General features: G+C 47.0%; 1 protein-coding gene across 1 annotated transcript in view; it reads left to right on the top strand.

Moving 5' to 3' along the window:
* The window catches only part of CCDC60 (coiled-coil domain containing 60), a 532,753-nt gene that overhangs the window by 226,269 nt on the left and 283,647 nt on the right, over nt 1–22,837 (top strand). Inside the window, exon 3 of the mRNA XM_078665905.1 lies at nt 2,880–2,962. Coding sequence (XP_078522031.1) covers nt 2,880–2,962 — 83 coding nt within the window. The remainder of the gene's footprint in view (nt 1–2,879; nt 2,963–22,837) is intronic.

The raw sequence follows: 22,837 nt of genomic DNA, 5'->3' as shown, positions 1-22,837 counted from the left end.
TCATTTAGCTCTTTACTGTTTAGGGTGAGTTAGGTTTGGTTCATGCCTAGCAGGAGCAATGCATTATGGGTTTTGTAGTAGCGTTTGTTTTAGTAAAGAGTCTGTTCTCATTTAAGTTAGGTAGTCACATGTTTTTATTGAGCACACCTGTGTGAGCGGTTTAAGAGCTGGGAGGAAGAGAGTATTGAGATTGATTTTTTGGAGCAGGAGTGGAGACATGAATAGATCATAATGCCGGTGTTGGCTTTCACAAGGTAAATAGGGGTTAAGATGGTTTTCGTGCTGAATGAGGGTTCTAATTTCAGTAGTGAATGGACATGGGGTAGTTTAAGGGGTAGCACGAGTTTTTAGGCACTAATGAGATGCAGGATACGAAAGTACGTTTTGTTTTTAAATGTGTTTCACACTGTTTAGATGTTGGGGTGATTGTGAGGGTGGTTAAGGGAGGTGATTTTCTTGTTTCTTCTGGTATTGGGCAGGTTATGCTTTAGAGTGGTTGGCTAAGCGCATCTTTCTAAATTTTTTACAGCGACTCCTGACGAAGAGCCAGATAGGTTCGAAATGCATTGGGTTAAAATGAAAGTCCTGTACTGAAATATGATTGACTGCACACGCTCATGTTAAAGCTTGGATTAGTTACAGAAAGAATTTGAAAATGCATGAATAAAGTATTCAGTGCTATCTATCTGTCTCCGGATTGATTCTACAAAAATACCGAGATTACGATAACTAACATGATAAGTTGACTGGTTTAACATGGATTACTAGGTTTACAATGAAGGCTTGGTTTTCACTGAAAATGTTCTCTTTAAAGCAGTGCAGCAGATGGGGCCGCTAAATGCGTAACCTTTTTTAGCACTTTCCAAAAGTGACATTTTCTAAAAGTGGCATTTTCAAACACAGAATTTAAAAACCACCTTTACCAAAAGGTGCATTAATAAAGTCTGAGTTCAGAGAGCCCAAACTGCATTTTTCTGTCCTGTCCCAATTGTAAGTTACACATGTAAAATTGTTACAGTGCAGCCCCAATGATAGCCTTTCAATAGAGAAAACGAAATACACAGTATTTCAATATCAGGACATGTCACATACACCAGTACATGTCCTGCCTCTCACATACACTGCACCCTGCCCATGGGGGTACCTTGGGCCTACAATAGGGGTGCTTGCATGTAAGAAAATGGAGGATTAGAGCCTGGTAAGTGGGTGCACTTGCCAGGGCAACCTGGCAGTTTACAACTGTGTGGACAGCCACTACAGTGGTAGGTCTGAGGCACATCTACAGGGCTACTCATGTGGGTGGCAAAATCAGTGCTGCAAGCCCACTAGTAGCATTTGATTTGCAGGCCCTGGCACACACCATGCACTTTGCTAGGGACTTACCAGTAAATCACATATGCCAATCATGGATAACCAATCTTATTATTAATTTATACAGAGGGCATTTGGACTTTAGCACTGGTAAGCAGAGGTAAAGTGCCCAGAATCCTATAGCCAACAAAAACAGGATCAGAAAAATAGGAAGCAAAAGGCAAAATGTTTGGGGATAAACCTGTCAGAAGGGCTAGGTTTAACACCTTGCCTCTATTATTGTATGTAATACGCTTGGCAGAGTTCCCAGTTAGTCGATAATTTTCCCCACAAAACCATGGAATGGTTGTCTTTGGAAATACCTCACTTTGTGTCTCCATTTAATTTAAATGAAAACTGACTGCTTCTACTGTTGCTGTTAACCCCTTTGCCGCGGCTGCGATTTCGCGGCAGTGCGGCACTTCCGCAAAACGGGCGGGGCCGCATCGGGCGTTGGACGTGCGCAGCACTACGAAGGTAGTGCTCGCGACGTCCAACGGCCGACTGCAGCACTTAACGGGTTAAGAGAGCCATCATTGACTTAAGAGTTACTGTCAGCATGTCTTATATATCTAACACAGCCGTTTGGGCATCAGATGTTTGAGTTTAGTTCAACACTACATTTGAAATGCTATTCTAAGAAATAATAATTTTATTAGGTTACATGAAAATGCACAATTTTATTACATCATGATATAGTTTTACTTTCGTTTTTGGTCTTTGTGTATGTTTCTCACTATTAATTTGTTGATGAATATTTTTATACTTGATTACTTTCTAGAAATCCAATAAAATGATTAAAGATAGAAAAACATATGTAAAGATAGATGCTTGATGAAAAGATATTCATTGAAACTAGAGTTATCCAGTTGATTCGCAACATGGGTTGTTGAACATTTAATTATTGATATTGCTTATTTTGTTATGGCGTTGATAGTCTACAGTCAGCACAGCCTTCCTTTTGGGAGTACTACATTTCTTAGAATATCATTTTAGATATCCCTGGTAGCATCGGACAGCAAGTATGACAGCATTCCTAGAGGAATGAAATTCAATTTTTAACTATGGAGGTGCAAGAAGCAATAGACTGAACAACTGATTAAGGATTGAGTGAGTATGGTTCACCGGTACGAGATATCATAATCACCTTGAAGCATTCCTTAAGATGGAGCTCACGTATCAAACACATGGGAAAAGTCTTAAGTTCAATACAAGGTTCTCAAGCCCCTCTCTTTTGAGTATCTGTTACCAATATTAAATCTTGTCCATGGTTGATTAAGCGTAATCCATAGATAACCATGGTTTGTCCTTGAACATAAAGCAGGGTTTATCCCACACCAGCCTTCTAGCAAAGTGTCACTCATTTCTAGTCTTTGCTGGCCATGACTTTAGAAAGTATCAGTTCCTAAACAGTGGCATACTTTCAGGTTCTAGATTGGGCAGAACTAGTGTTTGAGAGAGAATGGTGACAAAGCGGTCTGCTTTCAATTCATTGATTCCTGAGCTACTCCTATTGGTTATCTTTTCAGAAACCTCTTTTGACACCTTCTGTCATCCAGAATCGCAGAGAGAAAGATCTAAGAAGCCTCAGCAAAGGACTATCCCACACGAGGTAAGGTACATATTGAGCAAATGTTTGGGTGACCTTGTTATCAAGGTGTTGCTGATTCAAGAAATGGTTTAATCACAATATTCCTTTTGGCAGTGCTTTCATGATACCAATAATGTGGAATTGAGATCTAGGCATAGCCAAGCATGTCATAGGCCAAAACAACACAGAAAGGAAACTGGACTGAGTTACAAATTGGTTTAAAGCAATGTTTTAAATTAGTTTTATTGTATAAGAATATTCTGTATTCATTGCCTTATTTTGGATAATATTCATACACATCGGTTACCTATGTCTGTTTAGCACCATCCTGTCGTATCTTTGATCAAAAAATGATAAAGGAAACAGCAGTGTGCTCTTATTCTAGATGTGACTGGTAAGCTCTGCAATAAATGTTATTTTCTAAGCTGGGGTGTCCCCAATCTAGGAAGACCAGATCCACGTTTGATGTTAAAAATATCTGCATATGGTAACCCAGAAAATGTGTCATAGATCTGGCATCCCAAATCTCAATTGGAAAGCTTCATTGTAGGCTAAGCATTTCGTGTTATATGAAAGTATAATCCATGTAACATATCAAAACATGTTTCCAGCAAAGGCCAATGTGAAAAAGCTGGGGGACCAATTAAAAAGTTGTGCTTTCTCAGACAGGGGTCCTTCTTTAGTTTATTCTCATTTTACATCAATCAATCAATCAATCAGATTTATAAAGCGCGCTACTCACCCGCTCGGGTTTCGAGGCGCTGGGAGGGGAGGGGTCCGTTACTGCTCGAAAAGCCAGGTCTTGAGTTGCTTCCTGAAGGAGAGATGGTCCTGGGTCAGCCGTAGTTGGATGAGGAGGGAGTTCCATGTCTTGGCCGCCAGGTAGGAGAAGGATCTTCCTCCGGCGGTGGCTCTGCGAATGCGTGGGACGGTGGCGAGGGCGAGGCTTGTCGATCGCAGCTGGCGGGTGGGCGTGTAGAAAGTGAGGCGGTTGTTGAGGTACTTGGGGCCCAGGTCGTGGAGAGCCTTGTGTGCGTGGGTGAGGAGTCTGAACGTGATCCTCTTGCTGACGGGGAGCCATTGCAGGTCTCTCAAGTGGGCGAAGATGGGGTTGTGGCGGGGGATGTCCAGGATGAGTCGTGCGGAGGCGTTCTGTATGCGCTGGAGTCTTTTCTGTAGTTTGGCTGTGGTTCCCGTAGTCCATTTGGCTGGTGACGAGGGCCTGGGTGACCGTCTTCCTGGTTTCGGTGGGGATCCATCGGAAGATCTTTCGGAGCATGCGCAGGGTGTTGAAACAGGATGTTGAGACGGTGTTGACTTGTTTGGTCATCGAGAGGGAGGAGTCCAGGATGAAACCCAGGTTTCATGCGTGGTCCGTTGGCTTGGGGGTGGTGCCCAGGGCAGGGGGCCACCAGGAATCGTCCCAGGCGGAGGGGGATGATCCCAGGATGAGGACTTCCGTCTTGTCTGAGTTCAGTTTCAGGCGGCTGTTCTTCATCCACTCGGCGACGTCTTTCATTCCTTCGTGTAGGCTGGCGGTGGCGGGGTCATTGGTGAGGGAGAGGATCAGATGGGTGTCGTTGGCGTAGGAAATGATGTTAAGGTTGTGTTGGCGTGCGATGGCTGCGAGGGGGCTCATGTAGACGTTGAAGAGGGTGGGGCTGAGCGAGGATCCTTGAGGTACGCCGCAGATGACTTCGGTGGCCGCGGATCGGAACGGGGGGAGGCGGACTCTCTGGGTTCTTCCGGCGAGGAACGAGATGATCCACTCCAGTGCCTTCTCTTGGATTCCGGTGTTGCTGAGGCGCTGTATTAGTTTGCGGTGGCATACTGTGTCGAACGCTGCAGAGAGGTCCAGGAGGATGAGGGCAGCTGTTTCCCCGTTGTCAAGCAGGGATCTGATGTTGTCGGTGGCTGCGATGAGGGCGGTCTCGGCGCTGTGGTTAGCTCGGAAACCGGACTGTGAGGGGTCGAGGGATCCGTTTATCTCGAGGAAGGTGGCGAGCTGTTTGTTGACGGTCTTCTCGACGACTTTGGCAGGAAAAGGGTGGAGCGAGATGGGGCGGAAGTTCTTGAGGTCGGTGGGGTCCGCTGTAGGTTTCTTCAGGAGGGCGCTGAGCTCGGCATGCTTCCAGCTCTCCGGGAAGGTGGCGGTGGTGAAGGAGATGTTGATGATGTCCCGGAGTTGGGGTGCGATGATGGGGACGGCCTTGTTGAAGACGTGGTGGGGGCAGAGGTCGGTAGGGGATCCGGAATGGATGATGTTCATCATGCGGATGGTGTCTTCGGTGCTGACCGGGGTCCAGTTGCGGAGGGTGGTGGTGGGGGGAGTTGGTTCGGTGGTTGGGTGCGTGGTCTGTGCGTCGAAGCTGTTGTGTATGTCGGCTATCTTGCGGTGGAAGAACGAGGCGAGTGAGTCGCAGAGGTCTTGCGAGGGTGTGATGTTGTTGTTTCCGGCGCTGGGGTTGGAGAGTTCTTTGACTATGCTGAAGAGTTCCTTGCTGTTGTGGGAGTTGTTGTCCAGTCGTTCTTTGAATGTTGTCCTTTTGGTGGTGCGGATCAACTGGTGGTGTATGCGGGTGGCGTTCTTGAGGGCTGTCATGTTTTCTGTAGTCTGGTCGTGTCGCCAGGCTTTTTCGAGGGTGCAGCAGTTTTTCTTGGAAGTTTTGAGTTCGTTGGTGAACCACGAGGCTTTCTTGCTGCTGGGTGGGTTCTTCAGAGGTGCGAGGTCGTCGGCGTAGTTGGTGAGCCACTGTGTGAAGTTGCGGGCTGCTTCGTTGGGGTCCGTTGCATTGGCGGGAGGGTTCTGGCTGAGGGAGGTGGTGAGCTGGTCGGCGGTGATCTTGCTCCAGCTCCTGCGGGGAACCTGTTGTGGGTGGTGGGGGGTCGTGGTTCTCCTGAAGTTGAAGTGGACGCAGCTGTGATCCATCCAATGCAGTCCGGTGGAGTGGCTGAAGGAGATGTGCTTGCTGGAGGAGAAGACGGGGTCAAGCGTGTGGCCGGAGTAATGGGTGGGGGTGTTCACCAGTTGCTTGAGTCCGAGGTTGGCGAGGTTGTCCAGCAGGGTGGTGGTGTTGCTGTCATTGTTGTTCTCCAGGTGGAAGTTAAGGTCCCTTAGGAGGATGTAGTCTGAGGAGGTGAGGGCGTGCGGGCTGATGAAGTCTGCGATGGCTTTGCTGAATTGTGTGCGTGGTCCCGGGGGTCTGTAGATGAGAGTGCCTCTGAGGGTGGTCTTGGGGTCGGTGTGTATCTGGAAGTGAAGGTGCTTGGCGGCAGTGAGGGTGTCGTCGGAGTTGGTCGTGATGCGGATGGTGTTTCTGTGGACGATGGCGATGCCTCCTCCGGTCTGGTTGACGAGGTCCCTCCGGGTGATCTTGTATCCGTCCGGGATGGCTATGGCGATGTCGGGCGCTGAGGAGGCGTTCATCCAGGTTTCCGTGAGGAAGGCGACGTCTGGTGATGTTGTGTAGAGCAGGTTCCAGAGTTCGACGGCGTGTCTGTGGACGGAGCGGGTGTTGAGCAGGATGCACTTGAGGTGGTTGTTGCTGGTGCCTGGCCTTTCGGGTGCGGTGCAGGTCCGGAGGCAGGTGAAATTGCAGGCTTGGCAGGTGAAGGGTCCGTGGGTGCGTTTCGGGGTGGCTCGGTAGCAGGCGGGGTTCAGGCCGGGTTTGAGTGCGTTGAGGGTGGCGGCGTCGTAGGTCCGTCGTGTGGAATGGCATCGTCGGGGGCCAGGGGTCCTGGCGCTGGGCGCGGTCCAGGCGTGGACGGGCGTAGACGGGCTTGCCTTTGGCGTGCAATCGGCGCGCCCGCTGTGCGTGGCCTTTGCGCGTACGCGTAGTGGGAGGGAGGAGCAGATGGGAGGTGGGAGCAGAGTGGCGAATGGGGACCGGGGAGAAGGAAGGGGGGCGGGGCCGCAGAGGAGCGGCGGCAGTGAGCGGGGGGGGGACAAGGGCGGGAAAAGCAGTCACGGAGGGAGCGGCGGGAAAAGCAGTCACAGGAAGCGGCGAGGGGGCAGACCTGAGGGCGGAAGCCCAGGCAGCAGGAGTGGAGGCGAGTAGGGCAGCAGCGGTGACCAGGGCACACGGGGGCCGTGCGGTGAGTGGAGTGACCGGGTTAAGGGTCATCTTGGAACAAAGTACGTTACGCAGTTGGAGTAACTGCTTACATTGTGTATGGAAAGGCTTTCTGTCCCTTGACTTAATGTGGCCCGATATAAATAACATAATCTTCCCCGTCTGCTGCACAAGGCGCTCTGTGGGCCACATTGTGACCATGGACGTGTGCTGGATAAGTCTGCCTTAAGCCCTCCTACATCTTCCACTCTGCCTGTCCCATGTTGGATGATTTGCTAGACCCCACTGTAGCTGTCGTTCTCACCTGCTTTTCCTTGCTAACCGTTGTTCCATTGTGGCTATTCAAACCTCCTGTTACGGACTTGTCTTTATCCCTGGCTCTCATTTGGCAGTGGCTCAATCATTAACATATTCTTTGCTAACATTATGACAAGGTTTCTTTTGTTGACAAGGTTCCCTTAATCCTGTACTCCCAGACCATATGAAATATATTAGCTACATTGTTTTGTGGCTCACAGGACTTTTATACTGGAACCATATTTGCTTTCTCCACTGGCTCTTTATGTAAAATGTTCAAAGAAAGGTTTAGAGTGAGGAATAAAAGCCTTACTGACTCAGCTTTATACTGGGCTGGTTCTTGGCATGGGCTGCCTTTCTTGTTTCTTTTCGAAGAAGGTATTTAAAATAGGTCTAGTTTTTAGGTCAAGCCTAGCAGCATGGCTCATGTGCTGCTATCTCTGTGAGGCATGCTGTATTAAGGTATGCATTGGAAGCCCCGCCCAATCCCCACCCATATTTGTAATTGGCTTGTGTCATTGTCCTTTGTAAATGCTGGCTTCTGATTTGTAAATAGACTTGTTAGTCCCTCTTTGGTACCGCCTTGTCTACATTTGTTACCACCCATAACAACTGGACCTTTTACTTGGCTTGTTACACGGTCTGCATTATAAGTGGGTGAGCACTATTTTGTTTATTGACAATGATGGGGACAATGGCGGTGCTTTTCCTATAGAGCGCTATGCTGCTCTAACTTGCATGGTGAGCTCAGTGCCCACTTTAGGGACACTGTGCTCAGTTTAAATAGAAATTAAAAAATTGATGTTGAGCATGGCGCCCGATTTAGGGACACCGCACTCGGTTTCATTACGTTTTTTTAAATTTTAATAATGAGCGCAGTGCCCACTTCATGGACACCGCGCTCTGCAATACAATAGGTATTGCTTTTGCAAAACTTTGAACTATTGGTATTGTAAATGACAATGCCTTTTAATATTATAATAGGCAATGCCAATAGCTCAAAAACTCACAATTGCGAGAACTATTGCATTCTAAATGCTCGTTAACAAGTAGCCTGGAGGTTACTAAACATCAATGGGTCACATGATGTCATTTAACACTGAATTTCTTATTTGTAAAGTAAACACAGATTTAGTTTGACAATGGAACAATGCCTGATAATTATATTATCAGAACAGATGCGGATATACCAGCAGACTCTTGGTAATAGACAGAGCGATGATAAATAAATGTATTTATTTTTGGTAAAATTAGTAAAGAAGGTTCAATTGAGTGAATGCGGTGCAGTACTAGAGTACATTATGGTTCTGGTCCTTGACATACGTCTGTAAATATATTGTTGTCCAGAGATTTTCATTTTAAATTTGTGTTTTTGTATCAATAAAGGAGCAATTTAGCTTCAGTAGACTTTGCTAATCTGGGCTGAATTTTACGATATTTTACAAAAAATGGCAGATGTGGTGCAGTGATGATGTAATATTTTAGGAACCATGAGACCCATATCCTTCATTTTGGTGTAAAAACATAGGTTTTCAGAGTCAAGTAATCTTATTCAGACAGAAAATAGGTCCTCAGAACAAACCTTCCACCATTTTCCAAAATGGCAGCTCTATAATGTGTTTTAGTCATCATATTGGTAATTCATTTGAATATTGCTTTTGTTTCAGGTTTTCAGTTAATTCAAATTTGTAAACATGAGCAAAGCAGGTGGTAGCAGAAGATCTTTACCTCCTGACAGAGTGTTTCAAAGTACAAAATCTGAGGGCTCTTTCCACAAAGAAAATTGCTTCATATGTCATACTAATCTGAAAGAAAAGCTAACATTATCTGTGGCTGGACAGAGGAGAGTTGGTGATGCTTCAGAACTACGGCAAGACGAACATCACAAAAGATTGAAACAGATGGGTGAAGAGGATCAAATATTTTATCATTGTAACAACAAGAGCCTGGAAAAAAATCATCAAAAAATAGCAGAAACCAGTGAATCACAATATTCTGAGTCTTCTGAGAAAGTGATTACACCCAAATCCTGTTCCCATCCACTTAGAAGATCGATGGCTGCCCATTGTTAACCTCCAACAACTAATCAGAAAGCAGAGGATCTTCAACGTGTTATCTGCAGTTTAAGCACAAGTAGATGATGGACAGTGTGCTGAAACTTTACAGACACTCACCCCTAGTCATAGATCTTGGTTGAATCTTTAGCTCACTTCGCCCCCAGAGTTCAGACCCAGACATATGCAAATCAGTCTTGACCCTGTTCCTCATGGGAACAGTCCAGCCTGAACTGCCAAGCCAGGCCGTCCCTGGATTGGAAATCAGCATTCTGGTACCGGTTTTGGGATAACACCCCTCATCAGCCAGGCTTGCTTGAATCCAGTAGCAAAGTGAGCAAGGGACCCACTTTGGGCATACCCTGCTAACGTAGGGTGAACAAAGCCAGCAAAAGGAGATGATTGACGGAAATTTTAAAATATACAGAAACCCACCCTCAGTCACAGAACTGGGTTGAATCCATCATCGTTCTTTAGCTCACTATGCCACCCCAGTTCAGACCCAGCCATATACAAATCAGTATTTTCTGTGTCCTATAGGAGCAGTCCAGTACAAACTGCCAAGCTCAGGCAAGAACTATAGAGTATGTGAGTATGTGAGTCTCAAAGAGCAAACATGTTTTTATCTGCACTAGTTCCTTCCAAGATGAAGCTTTTAGCCGAGTAGCTGATCTAAACAGCGAGGTGAATGTATTTGCAGCAGATTTGTGTGTCTATATGAACTGCAGGGTTGTATAAGATTAATGTACAATTAGCTCCTAGCAGAAACGTAACTACCATCCTTCATTTACGTTTTCACTCTTTTAAAGAATCAAACTACGTTTTAATGCCACTCTTGAGTGCTGGCTACGGGTTCACATTCAGTGAGATCAGAGAAATAATGTTCAACTTTGATGAAAGTGTATTAGTCCATAATAATGAAATTTATATTTTTCTGGTGATAATGTACAATGACAGAATTAGTTTTTGGCAGTCTCACAAAAAGAATGGACCACCCATGATGTTCTGAGCTAATTTGACTCCTGAATTTCTTTCTGCCAACATAAGATCACTGGATGCAGAAAAATCAGCAGGAGCTATTATAAGAAATGTCCTGAAAGATTTTGATTTTGGACTTGATTGCAAATTTTGTGATGCCCCAGAGCTTCGAAAATCATGGGAGTCAACATGCTTGATGTTGTCTTAAGATTTTGTACATCGTTGTTTAATATCAGCAAAGCAAAGCTGTTACAAACTGAAGTTCTTGAGTTTGGAACAGAACCCAACACCATTGATGATGGCTTTGAAGATATAAGTGAAGAAATGAGAGACAATCCCATGAACCAACAAGCTTATGCTGTGCAAACGTACTGTCTTTTCCAAATCATGTTTTATGGATTACATCATGGCAAAAAGAAAACTCCTTTACACAAGATAACTGCCCACGCAATCTATGACAAGTGCAAAAGTAGAGAACTAATCACTTCAATTCATAGGATTAGTGTATCAACAAGTTATGATGACATAGTATGGAGCGGGAACTTGTTTGCAACTCAAGCTGTAAAATCTTATGAATCCCACAACACACCACTTCCAAGTCACTTTAACAGGAAAATATTTACAATTGCTACACTTAATAATTTTGATTATGAAGACAGCTCTTCTTTGTCTTGAACATCCAGCACACATGATATTGCCATGGTGCTTTTTTCAAGACTGTATCAATGAAGAAGCTGCTGGAAAACAAGCTGTATCAGCTATTTGCATAAACAAATGAAGCTGCAAACTATTAACCCAACTGACTTGCCAACGTGTGCAAAATCACTATAAGCCATCAAAAGATCCCAGTCTACCAGAAAGTTTCAAAATGGCTGAGGACATGGATATTTTTCTACCTGATGCTGAACCTGCACCACTCCAGCACCACAGAGAGATAAACGGTTAAGGGGGGTCCGAGGGGAAAAAAATTATTATAGACCTACTGGTACCTAGTCCCCCAACTAGACACTAAAACACACGGAAGGTACAGAAGGTCTCAGAAATACAGAGGGAGAGAAAAGAAAATAGCAAATCTCTCTATTGGGACCTAATAGTGTCCTCTTTACATGCCCAGAATACACAGTTAATCTGGAAACAACCAAGAAAACAAAAACAAGAGAAGATGCACAAGGAGAGGAAAAAGGTACCCATCAGCCCACTCATAAGTGGAATCTCGTCATCTGGGTATATGTTGGTAAATGGTGTCCTCTAGGGTCTGCCTTGGAAACAATCCATAGGACTGCCTAGTGATGGACCCAGAACATTTCACCAACAGATGACAGTATATGAGCGGGAGGGGTTGAGGTTGCAGTGCTCAAAGAAAAAAAGAAGAAAAGGAAAATAATCCAAGTGATTCTAAAAATACCTACGATGATGTCATGAAATACTTTATTAGGGCTGACCATCAAAGTGGTATGGTTAAAAACAGTATGCTGATAGCATGTAAGGAATTGCTACCCACCAATGTTGTTATTCGGTCAACATGTTTCAGCCTCAAGGGCTTTCGTCAGGACCTATGGTGCTACTGCAACACTTACTTAAGTGATGTGAAAGTGGGATCTACATCTGCTTTCCAAACTGAAAAGAGTGTATCTTCTCCTGCATAGACACAATACAAAAGACAGAAACAGAGACATGGACAAATTATGTCAACAAAAAGAAGTGCACAGACTGCAAACTCTCGTTTCTATGGTCTTTATAATATGGCTATGAACACTTGAAAGACACTCACCCTTATTGTGGGGAGAGAAAACCTCACCTCACCTGGCAACTGCTCAGGAAGAAAGGGAGGCCACGCACTGGAAATAAACAGAACACTTAGAAAGTTATAACCAGTGGTAGTAGAAACACAATCTACAGACAAGAAAAACTGGATTCAAAACACATAAATCAGAGACACACATGGTGACACAATGGCCAGACTGGTTTCCTCTTGCATCAGGAAAGTATACCACAAAGCCTCACTGACTGCACTGCTTGCACAAACCTGTAGACCTATAAAGTACAAAGGCCCAGGTAGCCAGCCGCAGTCACTGGGAATAGAGGCGCCTACTCCTGTGCTTTCCACCTAGTACTCAAAGACCAAAGACCAAAGCAATAATGCTATTGACTGTACCACCACCACTGACCTCTCCGTCGTTGCCTCGGAGTGAAAACTGAGCCGAGGGGGAGGCGACGACTGATGGTCACACGCGATGTTAAATACACTGCAGTGGACCTGAAAGGAAACTCCTTTGTTTCAAAATTTGATTGGCTCATGTGTAGGCCAATGGGAATCGGCTCACAGGCAGCCAACCGTGACCTACACTGATAAGCCTGCAGTGGACCTGAAAGGAAACTCCTTTGTTTCAAAATTTGATTGGCTCATGTGTAGGCCAATGGGAATCGGCTCACAGGCAGCCAACCGTGACCTACACTGATAAGCCTGCAGTGGACCTGAAAGGAAACTCCTTTGTTTCAAAATTTGATTGGCTCATGTGTAGGCCAATGGGAATCGGCTCACAGGCAGCCAACCGTGACCTACACTAATAAGCCTACAGTGGACCTGAAAGGAAACTCCTATGTTTCAAAATTTGATTGGCTCATGTGTAGGCCAATGGGAATCGGCTCACAGGCAGCCAAACGTGACCTACACTGATAAGCCTGCAGTGGACCTGAAAGGAAACTCCTTTGTTTCAAAATTTGATTGGCTCATGTGTAGGCCAATGGGAATCGGCTCACAGGCAGCCAACCGTGACCTACACTAATAAGCCTACAGTGGACCTGAAAGGAAACTCCTTTGTTTCAAAATTTGATTGGCTCATGTGTAGGCCAATGGGAATCGGCTCACAGGCAGCCAACCGTGACCAACACTGATAAGCCTCAGCCACATTAACAGGCCGACCGTGACACATACCTCACGCGCATATGCACACCAGTCAAATCGTAAGGCAGTAAGATGGTGTGTTGTATTCTATCCAAAGAAGAGCCATAAGAAGAGCTAGGTGTGTTTATTTATTTATACTGCTAGAGGGCAATGTTTAGAGGTCGCGCGCTAATTTGGCCGTTTGCCAACTTCCAGTCGGATAGTACCGGGGGCTTAAACTGATATAGACACTGGCTACATATATTCAATATATATAGAACATGAGAAGGGGAACCCTACCCAGCGAGGGTGTTAGAGCTCAGTGGAGGTAACCCTTATGCCAAAGGCTGTTAGCACAAGGACTCTGTGTTCGGAAAAACAATCTGCGCAATCACAGCTGCATCCAAGGAATGTCATCATTCAATCCTTCTGTGTCACTATGAAGTTTGAAAACCCACTTCTGTTCTTTCCTCAATAGGAAAAGTGAAACATCCGTGACGTGACTAGGTATGTAAGGTTGTTCTAGAACCAACCATCTCAGTTCATCTGGACTATGTCTCTTGTCAAGGAAGTGAGTGGTGAGCCGTGTTGCCTGTTTTCTGCGTCTCATGGTGCTCATATGTTCCTGCACGCGCAATTTGATTTTTCTTGCGGTCATGCCGATATACCTTAGTCCACAGGGGCAGGTAATCTGGTATATCACTTTCTCACTGTTGCAATTAGTGTGGTGTTTCAATTGCCATGGTCGCGAGGTCCCAATGTCCACTTCAAGTGTTTTGCTGGTCAGTGGGCATACTGAGCAATTCCCGCAGGGATGATGTCCTCGTACCGGGGGCAGACCCCATAGAGTTTGCGGGGGTTCACATACTTCTTGCCGAGGTCGTGTATGCACAAGAGAGTCTCTCAAGTTGTTCCCCCTTTTAAAAGAAAAGAGTGGAAGGGGAATGGTCTCACCGGAGCTGTTCAGAATGCGCCACCTTTTCCTGATCATCTTTTGGATTTTAGAAGATGATGTGTTGTACGTTGTCACGCACACCAATCTGTCTAGTGGTGGTTTGACTCCAGCACCAACCAAGACCAAGACAAGCAACAACAGCAGCCACCTGAAATGCATCCTGCTCAACACCCGCTCCGTCCACAGGCACGCCATCGAGATCTGGAACCTACTCGACACCACAGCCCCAGACGTCGCCTTCTTCACGGAAACCTGGATGAACGCCTCCTCAGCGCCCGCCATCGCCATCCCAGACGGCTACAAGATCATCCGAAGGGACCGCATCAACCACACTGGAGGAGGCATCGCCATCGTCCACAGGAACACCATCCGCATCACGACCAACACCGACGACACCCTCGCAACCGCCGAGCACCTGCACTTTCAGGTCCACATCAACCCCAAGACCACCCTCAGAGGCACCCTCATCTACAGACCCCCGGGACAACGCACACAATTCAGCGAAGACATCGCCGACTTCATCAGCCCGCACGCCCTCTGCTCCGCCGACTACATCCTCCTCGGGGACCTCAACTTCCACCTGGAGAACAACAACGACCGCAACACCACCACCCTGCTGGACAACCTCGCCAACCTGGGACTCAAGCAGCTGGTCACCACCCCCACCCACTACGCCGGACACACACTCGACCCCGTCTTCTCATCCAGCAAGGACGTCGCCTTCAGCCACGCCACCGAACTCCACTGGACGGACCACAGCTGCGTCCACTTCAGCTTCGGAAGGACCACGATCCACCACCACCAGCAACAGGTGGCACGCAGGAACTGGAACAAGATCACAGCCGACCAGCTCGCGACCTCCCTGAGCATGAACCCTCCCACCAGCACAACGAACCCTAGCCAGGCGGCCACCAACCTCACGAAGTGGATCAGCGACTGCGCAGACGAGCCCGCCCCCCTGAGGACCCCGCCTAGCAGACCCGGTAGCAAGAAAGCCCCATGGTTCACCGACGAACTCAAGAGCTCCAAGAAGAACTGCCGAGCCCTCGAGAGAACCTGGCGCGGAGACCCAACACCGGACAACATGACTGCCCTCAAGCTCGCCACCCGAAAACACCACCAACTCATCCACGCCACCAAGAAAACTGCATTCAAGGAACGACTGGACAACAACGCACACAACAGCAAGGAACTCTTCAACATCGTCAAAGAGCTCTCCAACCCCAACGCCGGAAACAACGACATCACCCCTTCGCAAGACCTCTGCAACTCCCTCGCCTCCTACCTCCACAACAAGATCGCGGACATACACAACAGCTTCAGCACTCAACCTACGAATGCCACAACCGAACCACCGCCCCCTACCACCACCCTCCACGCCTGGACTCCGATCAGCACCGAAGACACCGTCCGCACGATGAACTCCATCCACTCCGGATCTCCGACCGACCCCTGCCCTCACCACGTCTTCAACAAGGCCGACGCTGTCATCGCACCCCACCTGCGGAACATCATCAACACCTCCTTCAACACCGCTACCTTCCCGGAGAGCTGGAAGCACGCCGAACTCAGCGCCCTACTCAAGAAGCCATCGGCCGACCCCACCGACCTCAAGAACTACCGCCCCATCTCGCTGCTCCTGTTTCCTGCAAAAGTCATCGAGAAGGCCGTCAACAAGCAGCTGGCCGCCTTCCTCGAGACGAGCGGATCCCTCGACCCCTCGCAGTCTGGCTTCCGGACCAACCACAGGACCGAGACCGCCCTGATCGCAGCCACCGATGACATCCGAGCGCTGCTTGACAACGGAGAAACAGCGGCCCTCATCCTCCTCGACCTCTCCGCGGCCTTCGACACCGTTTGCCACCGTACCCTAGTACAACGCCTCAGCAACGTCGGAGTCCAGGAGAAGGCACTCGAGTGGATCATCTCCTTCCTCGCCGGAAGAACACAGAGAGTCCGCCTCCCTCCATTCAGATCTGAGGCCACCGAAGTCATCTGCGGCGTTCCTCAAGGCTCCTCGCTCAGTCCAACCCTCTTCAACGTCTACATGAGCCCCCTCGCAGACATCGCACGCCAGCACAACCTCAACATCATCTCCTACGCCGACGACACCCAGGTGATCCTCTCCCTCACCAACGACCCCGCCACCGCCAGAGCCAACCTTCACGAAGGGATGAAAGAGGTAGCCGAATGGATGAAGAACAGCCGCCTGAAACTGAACTCGGACAAGACGGAAGTCCTCATCCTGGGATCCTCACCCTCCGCCTGGGACGACTCCTGGTGGCCCCCCGCCCTAGACAGCGCACCCACACCAACGGACCACGCACGCAACCTGGGCTTCATCCTGGACTCCTCCCTCTCCATGACCAGACAAGTCAACGCCGTCTCCTCGTCGTGCTTCAACATCCTGCGCATGCTACGTAAGATCTTCCGGTGGATCCCCACCGAGACCAGGAAGACGGTCACCCAGGCCCTCGTCACCAGCCGTCTGGACTACGGCAACTCCCTCTACGCCGGAACCACCGCCAAACTCCAGAAGAGACTCCAGCGGATTCAGAACGCCTCAGCACGACTCATCCTGGACATCCCCCGTCGCAGCCACATCTCCGGACACCTGAGAAACCTGCACTGGCTCCAGGTCAACAAGAGAATCACCTTCCGTCTCCTCAACCACGCACGCAAAGCCCTACACAACCAAGGCCCAGGATACCTCAACAGCCGCCTCAACTTCTACGCTCCCAAACGCCAGCTTCGATCGACCAGCCACGCCCTCGCCGCCGTCCCCCGCATCCGAAGAGCCACCACAGGGGGACGGTCCTTCTCCTACCTCGCCGCCAAGACATGGAACTCCCTCCCCACCCACCTCCGCCTGACCCAGGACCACCTCCCCTTCAGGAAGCAACTCAAGACCTGGCTGTTCCAGCAGTAGCGGATCCCCCTCCCCCAGCGCCTTGAGACCCTCTGGGTGAGTAGTGCGCTATATAAATGCGATGATTGATTGATTGATTGAAGTCTGCAAAGCTGATTTAACTGAATTTATCATATTGCTTATTCGATGCGGGCTGAAGGATGAAGAAAAGCCAGTTCCTCCTTAGGCTGGAACTCATGCTCCCAGAATACCGTCCCACTGAAGAAGGTTGGGGTTTTACCAGTAAGACCATCTCTAGTTACAAACTACGCAACAGTACACAGCTCTAAAACATTTCCAAAATATGGGTGCTCAGCTTGAAGATTAGCCTATCCTGCCAATTTCCAGCGATAAAGGTGTTTTTCGTATTGTAGCTGACAATGAAGTAGAATTTGAAGATCTTTATCCAATGATGGGCTTTTTCCATATGACTAAAGCTGTGTTATGGTGTGCAGGAAGTTATCTCAATGGATGTGGCATAAGCTATGCACTTATTGAGGTTGATATCTTTGGAAACAAAACTGTTTAGCCAGTATTGAGCGGAACTTATTATGTTAGTTCGTTACAAGGTATGCTCATCATATCTGAGGAAATACAAAAATTGCATTGGATTGCTTTCTGGAACAATAATGACAAACTAGGTTTTGCATATCTTATCTCAGAAGTGAACATGACATAGGGTGCACTTCATTCAAACCACATAATGCAGAGCCAGGCAATGTTCAATACACTCAGTTCAAAATTAGAAAACCAAGTTCGTAGAGTTTGTCAAAGAATGTGAAGACAAATCATACATCTACAGAAGATTCTACCCAATATATTTTGTGATGAAAGACAGAGAGGGAATGTTCAATGCTGTGGCTTCAGATATGAAACTGGAACAGATGATCCAGAGATCACTGAAATCCTCCAAGGGAATTGTTGGTCAGACACGTAAAGGTGAATATGTTGCTTAGCGGTAGACCGTTTACCATGAAGTCCTTTCTATTTGCAAAGTTTTCAGAGAGATGACAAATTCAAAATTAATGAACCATACGTGAAACTCTTCCTCACCATGAACTTTTGGGAAAGAGGATTTGTTGTTCTTTGGAAGCCACGCCACGCCACTTACCTCGGACACTCCGTGATCCAGCCTGCTGAACCGCTGCTGCTCGCCGGACCCGCTGCGCGGGTCCCGCTTCGCGGTCACAGCGGCTGTTTGATTAATTGAAAGGGGCATCACCTGGTCACCGGCAGGGCTGCGAGGGAACAGCGGGTGGACTCCACGGACCAGGAGTCCCCGCGCGCCCGTTCCCAGCTGGGCTCCTCTCCCTGCCGGCCCCGCCCCCATCACTGCTAGCTTAAAAGGCTCCCTGCCCTCTAATCGGCGGATTTGTTGTTCTTTGGAAGCCACGCCACGCCACTTACCTCGGACACTCCGTGATCCAGCCTGCTGAACCGCTGCTGCTCGCGGGACCCGCTGCGCGGGTCCCGCTTCGCGGTCACAGCGGCTGTTTGATTAATTGAAAGGGGCATCACCTGGTCACCGGCAGGGCTGCGAGGGAACAGCGGGTGGACTCCACGGACCAGGAGTCCCCGCGCGCCCGTTCCCAGCTGGGCTCCTCTCCCTGCCGGCCCCGCCCCCATCACTGCTAGCTTAAAAGGCTCCCTGCCCTCTAATCGGCGGATTTGTTGTTCTTTGGAAGCCACGCCACGCCACTTACCTCGGACACTCCGTGATCCAGCCTGCTGAACCGCTGCTGCTCGCCGGACCCGCTGCGCGGGTCCCGCTTCGCGGTCACAGCGGCTGTTTGATTAATTGAAAGGGACATCACCTGGTCACCGGCAGGGCTGCGAGGGAACAGCGGGTGGACTCCACGGACCAGGAGTCCCCGCGCGCCCGTTCCCAGCTGGGCTCCTCTCCCTGCCGGCCACGCCCCCTTGGTGACTGAAGCTCTCCTACAAAGAGGAGTGGACATACCAGCTGCGCGGGAGCGCGCGGGAGGGCGCCGGGAGAAGCCCGGGACAAGGGCGGGACCGTCTGAGGCCGTCAGAGGCTGAAGCAGGCTGGGCTGGGCCCCCTCCCTTTGATCTCTGGTATTATTTTGTTTGACATTTTTCTTCAGGCTTGTATTATACCTTAGGGAGTTTCTATTTATATCATCTTGTGTAAACTATTCTCATGACGGCTAAAAAACTGCGTTCTGGTCGTGTTCTAGTAGGGAAATCTGGGTCTAAAACGAAATCTAACCCTTTACGTAATAAAATTACGTCCTCTATGCAACTGAAAGGCCAGTGTCAGCTTTTCAACTTATGGGATAAAGGGAAAGACAAGTCGTTTGAGCTACAGCCTCCGAGCGAGGTTCCAGTTTATAATGCTCCTGAGTCTGCTAATATGGTTATTAACGTTTCCTCTAGCTTGAGTTTGGTTCCTAGTCAATCTCTGTTAATACCCGCTAGCCCCGAAATAGTAAGGGGTTCACCTTTGTCTTCAAACGACTTGCAACTGAGACTGAATTCTCCTTTTGAGTCTTCGGGTAGTAAGGTTTTGAAACCCGATAGTACTGTTTTCCCCCAAGTGTCTCTCATGGAAGTTCCCAAAGTTACAGTGAACACTTGCCCTTTGCCAGTTTTGCAAGTTAATCTGCCCGTTCTAGAAGGTGATTTTACATTACCTGACATCGATCTAACTGCTCACAAGGATCGGATGACATCCTTACAGGGGAAATCTAGGGGTATCCCAAATACAAATGAAGTTATAACCATTTCAAGTGCGGGTCCTCTAAGTAGTACACCCTCTAATAAATTGGATTTTTCCCTTGCTCAATTAAACTTTACTTCTTGTTCTGGCCCTACTTTGAACAATTTAGCTGGGGGGTCTCCAAGCATTGATGGGAAGTTAATTTCCAATTCATTATTCTCTTTGGAATCTATACTATCTTCGATTCTGAGTCTACTTGAAAAATTTGTTGGAGGTTCTGAGTGTATTTTTGACACGGTAACTCAAATTTTAAAAGTTCTTTTGCAAAATAAGAATGGACCAGTGTCTGATTGCCCTCCAACGCCTGCTACTCTGATGGAGATCCCCAAAAAGAGTTCTCCAAGTATTCAAGTAGCACTGGATTCAGCTCAAACTCCTCTCCTCAAGGATGGTAAAAAAGCAATGATTCCAGTAGCGCTACCAGCTGACCTTAAGATTTGTAACGCGATTTCGTCTGGTGCTAATTGTATAGCTTTTATTAGTGATAAGATAGAGGCAGTATCTACGTCCCCAGTCATCCATAAAATTGAAACTCCCTCTCTTTTCCCTATATTTTCCTTACAGTCAAAAAATGAGGAGATCTGTATAGCAAATACTGGAATGGTTGATAAATTGATTCCCCCAAAACAAAAAAAGATCAGAATAAAGAAGAGAAAACTCATTCGAAGATTCTCTAAAAAAAGACAGAGAAAACTTCTATTTGATAAAAGTGTGGAACCAATTTTAGAAGATCCTCCTCAGGCTGAGCAGTCCTCTGCCTCTCAGGAAGATATGATTGCTTCCCCTAAAGTGGAACTCATGTCTACAAGTTTAGGTCCCATAAGTTCCACTAACCCTTTCCTCCCCAAGGTCACTTCACCCTCTGTTAATCCTTTCCTCTCCTATTTCAACCCTTCAGCACAGCCTCTCCAAGATGTACCCAAGGTCATCCCTTCTTCTGTTAATCCTTCCCTTTCCTCTCTCAATCCTTTAGCAAGGCCTTTTCAAGAGGCACCCTCTATTGTAGTCATTCCTCCTAAGGAAAAAATAAATGTAGATACTTTATTTCTTGATTTTTTCCCCTTATTTGAAACTGATTTAATTCTAAATAGATCTGCCTTACTTATTTGTTTCAAAGACATTGAAAGTTTAAAATTAATTCAAACATCTGATTTGGATGTAGTATTCCTTCTTAATTCTTTGATAGGGAGATCCACAAGGGTGAAATTCCAATCTAAAGTAGTGTTAAATCTTATTCTTCAGTGGGCAGAGGAATTACAAATCAGAGGAATAGATGTCACGCCATATTTTGGAGAAAAACGTAATCAATGTGCTTCTTCCAACTTGTCATCTCCCTCCAATACGGGTTTGATGTCGTCGGATTGGTCTAGGTCTAGATCAGAGGACTTAAAAATATGTGTGTCCAGGAATGAAAGGCGAGTGTCATATAAAAATCCTCCTCTTAAACAAACTGTGAAGGATGATCAGTCTAAATGGAGTTGGTTACCTGGAGTTTTAGCGAGTAAATCTGCTTCCTGCCCCAAACCGCATTCAAATTTTTAACAGAGAGTTGAAGATCATCTCGTGGAATACTGCAGGTTTTAAAGATCATAAGGAGAAACTATGCTTCTTGCATTCCCTTAAGGCGGATATAATCTGTCTACAAGAAACATGGGTGGAAGGTAGATTAGCTCTAGAAAAAGATTACTTTGTTTTGGAAAATAGTGCTACCTCCTCTAGAAGAGGCCATGCAAAGGGGGGAATAGCATGCTTGTTAACAAATAGAATAAAATGGAATTATTCACATTATCTCGATCCAGGGAAATTGTTCCAGGCAATAACCTTAAATGATGTATTTGAAGATTGCCCTAATAGATCGCTGGTAGTGATAAACATCTATATTCCCCCAAATTGTTGTTTTAATGATGGTCTAAAAACACTGTTCTCCTTTTTAACTAAAATGATGGATACTTCCCCGTCTCCTCATATATTAATGTTTGGGGATTTGAACTGCAATATATCCAATTGTGGGCTGGATTTATTTAGAAACAACCCTAGGGAAGAGTCTCTGAATATACCATCGGCCCAGTTCCCTACTAAAGTTAAAACTAACAAAAGAGGTAAACTTGTCTTAGAAGGCCTGCATAAAGTTGACTGTTTAATTGTGAATGGGAGGCTCCCCTCTGACACCCCGGCAGCTTTTACGCATAAATCAAATAAGGGAAAATCTATCATTGATTATGTTATGGCAGATTATGCTTTATTTTCCCAGTTGAAAAATATGAAAGTAATAGAGTCCAATCTTAGTGATCATAATGCGTTGATGCTTTTAGTCTCTGTCAGTCTTCCGAAAGTGGATTCTTGGAGTATGGATACGGATCTGGTGAATTTTGACTGCAATTCAGGGAAATGTTTCTGGAATTTTCACTCCTTTGAAAGTTTGGTGCCCCTTTTGAATCAAACTGTTAAGAGTTTACCTCTCTGGGAAGGGAGAGAGCTGTTGGGATTTGCTAATTTTTTAGAATTGGTAATTTCCATAGCGAAAAAAAACCCTGTGTGAAAAAATCTTTTGCAGTCCCTCATCCACTGCGGGCTATAAATATAGAAATAAATAAAGTAATAAGGGGGCAATATTTATCATTTACTCAAGAAGCCAAGCATAAGTTGTCAATTTTAAAAAGAAGGAGAGTTAGGCTTAAGGCCCGTTTAAAACGTAATAAGGAAGACTCTCTTTGGATACAACTGAGGGAAGCTTCTTATAACGGCCAAGCCAAGACTTTCTGGTCTTTAATCGGCAAGGGTTGTGGGACCAGAGCCAGTGCCACTCCTATTGCCATTGAGGAACAGATTTGGGTCCAATATATCGAGAATTTGTACAGTAACAATAATCCACAATTATTCATGGAGGAATTTAATTATGTTTCACGTGTATTTGATTGTCCGTCGGAAAAGGAAATTGAATTTGCTATTATGAACATGCGTTCCTCTGGTGCGATGGGTCCAGATAAGGTCCCCATCTCTGTATTAA

Source organism: Lissotriton helveticus, chromosome 11 (genome assembly GCF_964261635.1).
Source record: "Lissotriton helveticus chromosome 11, aLisHel1.1, whole genome shotgun sequence".
Classification (NCBI taxonomy): domain Eukaryota; kingdom Metazoa; phylum Chordata; class Amphibia; order Caudata; family Salamandridae; genus Lissotriton; species Lissotriton helveticus.
This window is presented reverse-complemented; position numbering and strand designations above follow the sequence as displayed.